The sequence below is a fragment of the Xylocopa sonorina genome, chromosome 6 (assembly GCF_050948175.1).
Source record: "Xylocopa sonorina isolate GNS202 chromosome 6, iyXylSono1_principal, whole genome shotgun sequence".
In the NCBI taxonomy this organism is placed as follows: Eukaryota; Metazoa; Arthropoda; class Insecta; order Hymenoptera; family Apidae; genus Xylocopa; species Xylocopa sonorina.
The window spans coordinates 1,342,456-1,356,121 of record NC_135198.1 but is presented as its reverse complement, the minus strand read 5'-3'; the positions used below and the strand labels follow the sequence as shown (position 1 = coordinate 1,356,121).

Below are 13,666 nucleotides of genomic sequence, written 5' to 3'. Positions count from 1 at the left end.
TGCAGGTCGTCTAAAATATTTAACATTAACGGATGCCAGTCGCGTTTGGATGCCAGATCTGTTCTTCTCGAACGAGAAAGAGGGACACTTTCATAACATTATTATGCCGAACGTGTACATTCGTATTTTCCCCAACGGTTCCGTTCTATACAGTATACGGTAATTATAACTGACACGCAGAAATAAAAAGGATAAGAATTATTGGATATGAGAATAAGTTTTAATCGATTTCCCATAAATGGTATTAATGTTATCGCTTGTATCTTTTCTTTAACCTTTCGATATGTGGATTTGAAATGTGTACATGTGAGCTGCTAAACATAGTATAAGACTTTTGTTTAGAGTGGAAAAAACGAGTATTCGTAACGCATCGAAAATGTTAGAGTTTGTTCGAAAAAAGCAGCATTTACGGAAAATTTTTGTTTTGTAGAAAAGCGCTATAGGAACGTGGCGTTTGTTTGTGGATGTTTACAGCGACCATGCTCCATCGTAGCCAATTTACAGATATTGGTTCAAACGCTTGAAAAGTGGTGATATCGATGTCAACGTCGAAGAACGCGATGGTACCCCACAAAAGTTCCAAAATGAGGAACTCGAGGAATTGCTCGATATCAATCCAAATCGGACAGTTGAAGAATTGTCTGCAGCATTGGATGTTGATCGGTCCACCTCGTTAAAAAACGCCTGGGAATGCGCTGGGAATGATTTTCTACAGAAAAGAAACGATTAAAACATATTCTCATGCCCAATATATTATATTTTACTCGATATGTTATAAATTATCGTATTTTATATTCCAGGATATCCCTAACGTTATCATGCCCGATGAATTTAAAATTATATCCCCTGGATCGGCAAGTTTGCTCATTGCGTATGGCAAGTTGTGAGTACACTTTTTATTTTTGTCTGCGTATTATTTAAAAAAATGTTCAATTTGTAAGGTTATTGTGTCATTCCGCTGAAATCGGTTCTCTGATATTTATTTATTTATTTAAAGAAGAGAGGGGAGAATCAATATCATACTTTTCTTCTTTCCTTCGTTTCTCGTTGTTAATTAAATGAAATTGCTCGTAGTAACTTTTAAATTTATAAATACGTGGAAATAGAATAGTTCATTTTATTTGAAGAAAGCACATTGTCCGTTGCTCTTCTTAACTCTTTGACTACGGCAGGCTTTGGGATGCACCACTCGTACCATACAGTAAGAATTCATTCTGAAAAACTATATTCAAATAATTAAAATATTGAAACAATCCAGTTCTAAAAAAGTCCATTTCTTTGTACTCTGCATTGTTGCATTGCAATTTTTCTAAGCCCCTTTAATTGGTCTACAGTATCACAAGCGTAAGCTTCCTAAGCACAAGTTTTTAGCGCTTACAGTATCATAAGAGTAAGCTTTTTCTAAACGCCTTTAGTCGCCCATAGTATCATAAACGCAATTTTTCCGCGCTCTGCATACTTATCCTTAAATAGATTCATTCATGGGAGATTCACGATTTTTTTACCCAGATTTCCATGCATTCCCTCGGTTTCTCAACTCACATACACGGACACACATACATTTTTATGTATAACGTTTGGAATATTCTGGAATAGTAGCTGCTTGTAACTAAAATTAGTAGGGGTGCTGTACAGTTCCATACAAAGATTTTTGTATCTTTTGCATAAACTAGGAGATGGCTACTGACATTAAATTTAAAGATTGTATATTGTACACAGGAGATGGCTACTGACATTAAACTTAAAGATTGTATACTGTACATGTATAAAGAAGGAATTAAAGGAAAAGAGATTCATTATATTAGATGTTATCGATAACATCAAGTAGAAATAGGAGCTGCTGCGTTCCACAGTGTCTAGAACCGTTCTCTACAATCACATCCTATTTTCACAATTACATCTTCGCTGTTATAGTTAAACATCCACATCTCGTTCAATTCAAACACTCATTCCTTCGTTCCTCGCACCTTGCAAATATAGCACGAATTGTACGAAACAGAAAGCTAATATTGCGAGTGACCTGACTTTCCAGATGGCTGGACAACCGATGATTTGGTTTTCCTATGGAAAGAAGGAGATCCTGTCCAAGTGGTTAAAAACTTACACCTACCTCGATTCACATTGGAGAAATTTCTTACCGATTATTGCAACAGCAAAACGAACACTGGTCGGTAGATTATTTTCCTTCTGGCATTTGCTGTTTGAGGAGCCAACTGAAAACGGACGAATAATTAATAAACAATGAATTTACAGGGGAGTACAGCTGCCTGAAAGTCGACTTGCTGTTCAAGAGAGAATTCAGTTACTACCTTATCCAAATCTACATCCCTTGCTGCATGCTCGTCATCGTGTCTTGGGTATCGTTCTGGCTCGATCAGAGTGCTGTACCGGCTCGCGTTTCACTAGGTAACGACAAAGTCGAAATCAAAATTAATGAGCGCGTCCACGCCGAACCTACTTCTTTTAACCGTTTGAGTGGCATAAGCTTCTGGGGAAATTCAATTTCTACGTCCGAAAGTGCCAGGGAACGTGATGGCGCTTCTCAATTTTTACATTTACAAATTCCAAGCCACGCGATGCCGCTATTTTCATACCTTATCAGTAGAGAATCTTGCGTTATTGTTGCTGTGCAGTCAATTTGATTCTTCTCATTGACTAGTTATCACTTTTAAAGTATTAAGCAAGAGGAGCGCGATCGCGCCATTTGACGCTAAAACGGTTAAAGACATTCGATATCACGCGTTCAAGTCATCTCACAAACTTATGTAAGAGAATTTTCGAATGTTTAATAAGTAAATTACATATTTCGACGAATCCATTTAGATATTTTTCAGTAATAATTAAGTAACAGCGATCGATTGTTCTTAAAAAATAGGAGTAACAACCTTGTTGACGATGGCTACGCAGACGTCAGGAATAAATGCCTCACTGCCACCAGTCTCTTATACAAAGGCTATCGATATATGGACAGGCGTATGCTTGACCTTCGTATTTGGCGCTCTCCTCGAATTTGCATTAGTAAACTACGCATCGCGGAGCGATATGCACAGCGATAACATAGAGAAAAAGTATCCACCGTCTGAAACGGAGCAATCCACATCGATGGATCTATCCTCTGATCAAGTTGAACCAGACAATTCGTCAAATTTCGTTATGGTCAGTATCCGATAACCGATTATAGCTGTCTCTAATCACGTCCTCAAAGTTGCTTTGCACCATTTTCCTTTTTTTTTCTATCACTCTTTCTTCCCCTCTAGGTTTTTTACTCTATTCGAGGAACATTGTCTATTGTCCATTCGTGTCTTAGAAACTGCATCATTCTCTTCCCCTCTGTGTCTCTCCCTTGATTAACTCTAAATAATTATTGTCTAATATATATAGATTCCTAAGTATCGGCACAACTTGGTTCCTTTGTAACGGATTCGTCTCAACCCGTTTGATGTTGAAAATAATTGGTCAAATCTAATTAACCCGATGTAATTACTGTCTCTTCTCATTTTCCTTGTTATATGTTAAATTTAAATTAGGTAATCTTTTCTAAGAATACAAACTTTTCGATTAGAGTGTTGTTTTTAAAATATTATGTATTACTTTTCGTATCTTTGTAACAATGATTTTTATTCCTTTGAATTATCTTCGACTTGTTTCACTTCTTTTATTGTTTCTTATGTTGGTATTAATTTTCTTTTCCGATTACTTCCTTTGTTTCTCTCCATTTTGCCTTCACACCACCTTTTAAGATATGATTTCTCTACGGTACAGCAAAATCATGATACAAGCAAATAAGAAAAATAGAAATCTCCTGGCAACATTCATCTTTGGTCAGTGATAAAGATCTACGTCTTCAATTTTCTCGGCTGTTGTACTTCACGATGGTAAAAAGCAACAATTAGAGAAACGAGAATTTTCCGTTTTCAGCTTCTTATAAATTTCTTTTACGATTGTTCCAACGTCTCATTAGCTATTTGCAAAATGCTTTCATAAAGCATAGTGCAGTAATCGTAAAACGTTATCTTTTTACTTTTCGTTCTTTCATTTTAACAATATATAGTTGCCTGAAATGTATAACATTGACAAATTCTGAATATAGTTATCACAACGTACATTCTCTCTCTCATTCTATTATTTTACTTTTATTGTTATAAACTGCTAGACCGGATATGATGGACCACTTCAACATTCTCTACAGGTAAATAATTCATTTTAAAGTCTAGTACTTTACATTTAATTTAACTTTACATTCAGTAATGTGATTTTCAGCATTTGGTAAATAATTGATCATTCTAGAGATATACATATATATATGTAATAAACATTATATATTTTTATGACAATTGCTTGCTATATATCGTGTAGGTAATAAAGAAGTTATTGTTACATTTTTTTAGTAATCCTTTTACACATACCAAAACGATACTTTCGTACCTTCGTAAAGATGGAAAGATTCGGACGACTGAAATATTTATTTGATACTAGTCTCTTCAATAATCGAGAATACGTAAATTCTCTTAGGCAGTTCACTTTTTCGATTATCGTTGATCAAAGCTGGATGTGTGTGTATATTATTTTCGCATCACCAGCCCATACCACATTGCATGATATTTTTGTACAATCTTAGGCCAGCTCAAAAGAGAAGTAAAGCGAAAGAAAAGAAAAAATCCATAGAGAAGATTTTTCCTATTCACAATTTAGATTGCTCTCCTGACATTTCTTATCTACGCTTTCTCGTGAAATATCTTTTGTAAAAATCGCGAATGCATAAAATATGTAAAAATAAGTAATGCATGCGCAAATTTAAAGAAAAGTACCAAAAATATGGCCAACCTAGTTGTCAAATAATTGCACTACAATTAGCTTTGTGTGTTAAATGTTTATTCCATTTCTGTTACTATTTAACTTGCGAATGAACCTCCACAGTAATTATTTCTTCACACTGAAAGTATCGAGTACAATATTTCCTTCCACGATATCATTTTTAATCGAGGGAACAATTTTTCATTTTTACGTATCTTACTAAACTCTGTTCTCATAATATGCAGCGATTGGTTGATTCGCTATAAATTCGTATGCATCAGTTGCATCGTAGAAGAGTGATTAAGAAGTAGCAACTCATTCTTCCACGCGCTCATATACATATGATCGTGCGCATAAGAAAAGGGAAAACTCTGTCAAAAGAAAGCAGAGAGAGAAAAGAAAAAAAAGGCGAAAATTCGAAGCAACGCAAGAGAATTAATGTCTTTACGACGTGGTAATTTTTTCAGAAACCTCTGGTCCGACAGCCGGAGGATACCATGTCGGTGGATAGGATGCAGCACTGCGAATTACATATGCCACGAAAAAAAAACTGCTGCAGGTCGTGGCTGTCCAAGTTCCCGACGAGATCCAAGCGCATCGACGTCATCTCACGGATCTTCTTCCCCATCGTGTTCGCACTCTTCAATCTCGCGTACTGGTCGACGTACCTATTTCGGGAGGAAGAGGAGGACGAGTAAACATCGACGAGGAAGCGCTCGGATCAAGGAACGTGGCTCGCGGCCTTTCCCATTATTCTCACACCATTAAACCTCATCATCGTTCGCGTCCTCGCCATCACCAACAACCTCGACATCATCATTATCGTTATCGCTATCGCAGTGGACTGCAACAGCCACAACAACACCTGCAGCAGCAACAGCAACAACAACAAGAACAACGGCAACAGCAACAGCAACAGCAACAGCACCAACATCAGCATCAGCATCAGCATCAGCATCAGTATCAGCATCAGCATCACCATCAGCATCAGCATCAACATCAACATCAGCAGCAGCGACAACAACCGCCGCCGCCCCCGGCACCAGCTCAATCGTTGCATCAACAATCGTTACCGTTGCATCATCAAAGGCATCAGCCGAGATATTACTCGTATAGAAGTCCTGCGAGATCCTCGCCCTCGCCCTCACCCACGCCCACGACGTCACCCACGCCGACAACGTCTCGCAGAGCAACACCATCACCGCCCGCGGCGGCTGTTCGAACGATCCCGCCGCAAGAAATCCGCCATTTTCAACGACTTCCGCTTCCCCGTACTGAGAGGTGCTGCTGGGGTCTTTTACCGCGCCGTTGGTTCACCTGTCGAGCGAAAGGTACCGCGGGCATCGATTTCGTTTCGCGGATCGCTTTCCCTCTCACGTTTCTATTGTTCAATCTCGGCTACTGGTCCACCTACCTGTTCCAAGGCGACGAAGGTGTTCACATGCAGAAATAAGAAACGGTACGCCGCCTGCAGCAGGAAACGTGAGATCATTTGTAACACAATCTGTCAGCCATGGATCGAATGAGGGAAGGCGGTAGACGCGACTGAAATTAAAGTCCGCGTTCGATTGCAAACTTCGAATTCTGTCGCCGGCCGTTTCGACAGGTCGCGTTCCCTGCACCCGTGATGCTTCTTTTTCTACGTTCGCGATGATATTGTAATCGGAGATGGATGCGAAACAGCGTGCACCGTCGAACGTTACGCGTGGCATCGTCCCGACGCGTTGCTGGTGCAGGGGACGGATCCGTTGAAACCCTCGTACGCTTGTGTTTCAACGACTAACAGAAGAGAACAAAACGAGGAAGAAAATAAAAGCCAGGTACAAAAGTGTACTTCGACAGAAGACTTTTCAATAATCCGTGCCTGAAGTTCGATGACCACACAAAAGACCAAGGAAAGCGCAACGAAATAACAACGCTCGGTACGGTAGGAAGTAGTCGACGAAATATATTATATATAAATAAATTAAATATATCTATGAGTATGTATATGCATAGATATATGCGTGTACGTATACATATAGATATACGTAATGAAAAGAAGGAAACGAAAATGGTGTAAGGATTTAAGCTCTTATGCGACCGTATACATATTATTATATACACATACACACACGTGTAACATATTCGAAAGACCGCGTGCCACAGGACGAAAATCAATGTAGTGGGCCCTGTATAGCCACGGCCTGTTAATGAACTACATGCGAATAAATTTATAAATAATATAACGTAATATAATTGACAAGTAAATCGTTAATGCAACAATGATTCCTGTGTATAAAAAAAATCCTCAGTCTAAACGGAATTAACGGGTCAATGTTAAGCATTCTATTAAATGATTGACGATGATTAACATTGACTCGAGATGAACTAAAAGAGAAGAAGTAAAAAGAAGAGAAGTGGAAATGACAAAGGAAGGAAACAGAATAAAAACCGTTGAAAACGAGAAACCTATTCATGAGGGGTCTATTAGCAGATATTACGAAAAAAAAAATAAATTGCATTATTACAAGAGAATATACATTTAGATATTAATGATCGATCGAGCGATAGTATCACAAGAAACTCTCTCTCTCTCTCTCTCTCTCTCTCTCTCTCTCTCTCTCTCTCTCTCTCTCTCTCTCTCTCTCTCTATTTCTCTCTCTCTCTCTCTCTCTCTCCCTCTCTCTCTCTCTCTCTCTCTCCCTCTCCCTCTCATACGTTACTCTCGTTTGGACTTTTCCAAGATCCCGTTCAAACTGAGATCTCCAAAGTATTGCTCATTGACCAGTCGAGACTGAGGATATTGTTCAATGTGAAATATATAGGTGGAATGAAAAATCACAAAAAAAGCTGAAAAAAATGATGAAAATTAAAAAAAAAAAAAAATGAATTATGAAAATGGACTGAACGAGTGAGACGCGATTCTCCGAGACACGAAGTGTAGAAACTTTATTTCTGAGAAAATGTATTGCAAAAAATATTGTCGATACCCTTGAAGAAAAAAAGAAGCAAAAAATGAAAAACGCCCAAAAAAAGAGAAAAAAAAAGTGTGTTGCAAAAATAATGCGAAACGGAAGAAGACAAGGAGGTCGGAAAAGAAGGGAATAAGATCGAAACGATTTTTTTCTTTGTGCGTGCTTCGTTTTGATTAGAGATCGTATCAGTTGTGGACCCGTCGCACACCGACGACGCAGTTAATGCGCGGTAATTCTTTCATCGCGCGGGTCTTCACATTTCATACGTTATATTTTCCAGTAGATGTAATAAGAATTCTGTCCGCTCGTTTATTTCGTTTGTTGCATACGACGAATTCGTTTCTCTCGAATATCTCTAAGGCACGATAGATACCCTTCGGCAAAGAATCATAGAGAAAACTGTGGAACGAGGTTATGGTCGCTTTCCGTTTTATACTTTCCGTTGCTGAAACCACTGTCGATTCGTCGCTATAGTTTGATGCTTCGACCGTAAAATTTTAGATCAAAGGAACGATAAAGACAAGGGTAATAACGCCGATATATTCAAAGCAGGGGGAGACAAAAAAAGTGGAGCGAAAGAAACGATTTCAAGAGCGTCAAGTAGTGTACGAACCATTGCGCACGCGCGAATAAAAAAGAAAAAAGGAAAGGATCACGTAAGAGTGTTGTGCTAATTTTCTCATCGTTTTACGCTGTCCTTCTCATTAATTTGTCCGTTATTATAGCACAATGTTGGATCAGTATAACGTCCTGCTCAATAACGACTGATATAAAAAACAATTATGATGATTAATTGTATATACGTATTCTTATCGTGAATAATGGGGTAACGCGCAGAACGAATTCCCGAATTTTAAACTGAAATTTCGATTTTATCGAAACACCGTGCGACACGTGACCGCAGATATATATATATATAATAAAGAGAAAAAGAAAAAAAAGAACAACATGAAACCCGATCATAAGATAATATTATTTAATCGAAAGTTTTTCGGACGGTGATAATTGTAAAAGATAAAAGTAAAACAATGAAAAATTGATGAGAACATGATGTGCATAGACGCGCCACAGGTTCGTTTTAATACCTTAATCATCATCGTCATCATGGTCATTTGTCTCTAGATGATTACGGTCAATGGTGAACAAATTCGCCGGACTGGTCACAAAATAATACGGTAAATTGTAATCTACGACTAATGCGTATCACGTTCATTCTTCGTAATTCAAACCAGGCATCACGCTCATGTTTTATATTATCGGTACGACAAGTGCGCCATTTTTGGGATTGGATCGTTCTAGGTACGTTATATATACATATATATATATATGCGTGCATGTATATGCATGACACATATATGTAAACAATTGAGAAATTGTTAGCGATGCAACGTAACCAGAAATTTTTCCAGCGATGATAAAACGTTTCTCGTAACGGTTATGCATCGACTCACATTTTCCATGTGTTTATTTCGTGAAGAGAAATGCGGAAAAGAAAGGAGGGAGAAGAGCCTGGCGCGGTTCCGATCTTATCGTTGTCACCTTTCAAAGTTTAGACAGACAAAACGAGGATCGTTGAATCGAAAATAACGTTTTTTCGTTCGATTCGGGACTTTTGGTGAAGCGAGCGATCAGCGTGCGGACCGTAACGTATTTATTTTTCACGATATTATCGAGACTAATCGAACGGCGATTTTGAAGTGCACATAAGAGGCAGGCAACCTTAGGGCAGACGCGAGGAAAACATTTTAAAACCTGTTAAAAGAACTCCTGTGTTTGCCGTTGGCCAATAGTTGGTGACAAGGAAAAAAGTACAATGAAGGTGTGAATAATTTAGATTTAATTGTACTACGAAGTGATAGAGAATAATTTAAAGAAAACAAAGAAAAGAAAATGGCATTTCGATATGAATAATAATATTTGTCGGACAGCTATTGGCGGCAGTTTGACACAGCATGGATCGCGTAAATCGATTTCCTTTATCGGAGCGAAACAATCGACGTATCGAAATTGAAATTAATATTTACTACTCAAATTATTTAATTGGGTTGTAGTTATAATCACAGGTGTCGAAATAGTAAATGCAAAGTGAATATAAAAACGAAATGGAATTTTAAGAAAGTCGAATGCTTGGGTTTTAATGATTTTTAAATATTAAAGGCAAATTTTTCGTAAGATATTAGAGTATCATTTATAAAATATTCAGTGCTGATTGACAATTTTTATATCTATATCGTACACTGATAAACATATTTGACCCCTGCATTGTACAATATGGTAGTTAAATGTTACGATAGCGGATTATGTTAAAATAAAATATTCAAATTAATGGAAAAGTGGTGAACACTGTACTGGAACCATTTGATAGATTCAAGTCAGTCATAATAGAAGTATCTTGTTTTAAAATAAAGAACGTGGCAACGTGGCACTATGTTTTGTGTTATGTATGATTTCTAACATTTTATCAAACTGTACATTAAATAAGGAGAGCTCTCTAAAGAATAATAAAAAAACTGTACTGTAGTCATCTAACATAAGAATATTTGTCTATTTTAATTTTGTTAGTACGCGCTACAAATCTATGTTAACAAATATAACGATAATCAGTTTTAAAGAAAAGCTTAATTCTTTAACGTACATCCATTTTTTCTTTTTATAGAAGATTGTACAAATTGTATAAATATGATCAAGGAATTCTAATAAGAGAAATTGAACCGAATTGGAATAGTTTTGTTTATAAGGGGTACAGTAGAATATGCGAAAATAGATGAGAGGATATGCCCTGTACTTCAAAATCGCAATGTTATGAGAAAGATAAGGTATTTTAAATTTCAAAATACACACCTAAGAATCTAATTTTTATTGTTTTAGTGCGTTTACTATGTAATATTATTATAAGTACAAAAAAATGTTTCTCTATGTAGTTTAAGATATGTAATATATGATATGTTGAAACAAGAAAGGAATATATCTATCAGAGAATCACGAGTGTTGATTTTTTAAACAAAAGTGCAGTAAAGTGAAATTGAATGGATAGTTGATTTATGTTGTTACTCAAGCGACTCCCTAATACATAATGCACCATTTGATGTATATTTGATGAATAAGAGATTCTTGAATCAAAAATGACGACTCATCATACTTTTATATTACTACCTCCATTAAATTATTAATTTTCGCTATAGCCATTAGTTTGCTAGCTCTTTATTTAAACAACAACAATAATCTATCACCAACATTTTCTTATATACACAAAAATAATTCTGCATTAAAATATTAGGAAGATATTTAAATCGGATAGAAGAGATCGGAACAGATAATTCCAAAGTTTGAATTTTTATTTATTTTTCAAAATTGCAATGATAAATAATTATATATAAATTAGACACAGCAACAAATGAAATTACAATTGGATTTTACGAACAGTTGTCTCACCCATTCACTGTCAGGCAAATTTAGAGCATTTTGCTCTGGGCGCCAACCTTTTATTTTAAGTTTATACTTATTTCGTAATAAATCGCTGATCTAAACTCGTAACATAAAGTACGAGATATCTCATGCGCAGGCGCTTACTACGAGATATCTCGTAGTTGGTAGTTTTGATACAAACGCTTGCTACAATATATCTCGTAATTGGCAGTGAATGGACTAATAAAGTTTAACAATGAATACGAAAATATTATACATAATATTAACGTGCAATATTTACTTTTGATTAATTATCCGCTGTTTGAATGAACGTATATCTCTCAATCATTAAAACAATAAAGGAACCCTATATTTTGTACTGGTCCCATCTTTCGTCTAACATGGATTCGTATGAAATGATACTTTTTCAGAATGGAAGTAGTTGCCCGTCATTTTGCAAATGGGGGTACGGTCATGGAAAAAACCCACAGGGTAACAATTACTTCGGTAGGTACTTTTAGGTTTATGATACGTCGATAGCTATTGAACCAGGAAGTTAAGACCGCAAATCTTTACAAAGGAAATTAACAATATAAGGTAAATAATTTAGGACATTAAATATCCTAAAAAATATTGTACTAGAACGGTCTGCATCGTAAACTTGCTTTTGAAATCGTATATTAACGATATATTGTTCCATTTAATATATTATGTATACATAATTCTGAATGTATGATATATGTTCTTAATATATTTAGTTAATTGGGGGAATAATATTTAGGGAGAGTTTAAAAATTGCATTAAACTCAACAAAAGAAGCTAATGAAATTAAAAGATGGGAAGAGATCCTCCATTTTGTTTTATTTTTTGTACCTAATATTACGTTTCACCCTCTTGCGTCAATTCTTAGTGACGTAAAGGATACAATTCGCAGTTATATTATGTATAATACAGTAGAATTCCGTATAACGCGTAAGATAATTTTAACATTTTCACATAATTTCCAATTTTTTGTTTAAAAAAGCAAATGTATAAATTTACCTGTTGTTTGTATAACAGTGATGTCGGCAGTTTAAAAAAATTAGCGGCTTATAAAAAAAAAATATGTGCCGAATCACATCTCACTAGCAATATGTGATAACCGTTACAATTTAGAGAAATGTTTAAATTTGCATAAACTGGTTCCATATAACGCGACTTCTTATCACGCGGAATGTATTCCCCGCGGTGTACGAGAGTCGACTGTACATGGGTATCTGATATGTAAGAACATACATTTTAAACATATGTATTAATTCAGTAAATTTTACAAAACGTATCTTTACAAACACTGTCTTTTATCTTCTATTTTCCTAGTACTTACAGGTAAGTTTATTTGTTATTATCGATTTCATATTAAAAAAAAAAAAAAAAACTGTTGATGGATTAGTAAAGTGTAGTAAAGTGTTGTGACTAGTAAAGATTCACTTAAAATTTTCTAAACTCTTTGCAGGACTTGGAAACTTTACGTACAGTACGACTAATGATTACTGTCTAGGTAACACCTACATTTTTCCATCTCTCTAAATTATAGAGAGCACGACAATACCTGTGGCATCTGCACGACTAATATTTCTAAACAAACAATATGAAGTTCCATAAAATAAGCACAGACGAGATATAAGATAAAGCAATTACCCAATTTATCTATATATCCCGAAGTACGAGAGCTCTATTTATCCATCACATCTTTTTAGCGTTACTTACATGTATATTATAGAATAGTTAGCACTATAACTAAACGTAGTTTTACTAGTACTGGCGATTCTATCAGTAACTACATGAAAACGTAATGTCTAAAATATTATATCATAGCATATTGACTTCTAAGTTCGAAAGAATCATTACCAACGGTATCGTTTGAAAAATTTATTTACTATAATTAGGTTTACAAAGTTTTACTCTAAATCAATTTAAATAAAACTAATCAATGGCAGCCATTGACTTCTAATTATTTACTATATAATTTTTAATTGTATTGTACCACTATGATGCAATTAATAATTTTATATTAAATAAATAGAACCCGGGTCTTACCACGCGGAGGTTGCTGCGAATGGTGACTCATCCTAACCACGTCCCATCCACCAACCTTTTATACGATAAGATATTATTAAATAAAACCTCTTGCAATGTACATTTGCAACAAGTTCGATGTTTAATCCCTCTGCAAACGCACAATGGAAAGAGTTTCATAAAGAATTTTCGCGAGAAAGAATTGTTAGAAATGAAAGGAAGCACAAATACCCTGCCTAGCCAATAATTGATTTTAATTTCAAACCAATCAATCTAACTAGGACTAACTAATATATACTGGGTCATGTTTCCACAGTATCAGTGGAAGGTTTGGGCATTTCATTAATAGCAACACTAAATGGAATTAGAGACTGAAAAATTGAAAACTGTTACTTCTACAAGAAACAACAAAACTAATTGAAAACTATTACAAACTAATTATATATAACTAATTA

At 35.7% G+C, this 13,666-nt stretch overlaps 1 protein-coding gene across 1 annotated transcript in view; it reads left to right on the top strand.

Annotated features, from left to right (window-relative positions):
- Gluclalpha (glycine receptor alpha 1) overlaps positions 1 to 6,390 on the top strand; it is a 34,718-nt gene extending 28,328 nt beyond the window's left edge. Inside the window, 8 exon segments of the mRNA XM_076896057.1 lie at positions 6 to 159; positions 801 to 883; positions 2,033 to 2,167; positions 2,254 to 2,406; positions 2,876 to 3,156; positions 4,154 to 4,189; positions 5,262 to 5,447; positions 5,450 to 6,390. Coding sequence (XP_076752172.1) covers positions 6 to 159; positions 801 to 883; positions 2,033 to 2,167; positions 2,254 to 2,406; positions 2,876 to 3,156; positions 4,154 to 4,189; positions 5,262 to 5,447; positions 5,450 to 6,247 — 1,826 coding nt within the window. The 3' untranslated portion in view covers positions 6,248 to 6,390.
- The last annotated feature ends 7,276 nt before the right edge of the window (positions 6,391 to 13,666 follow it).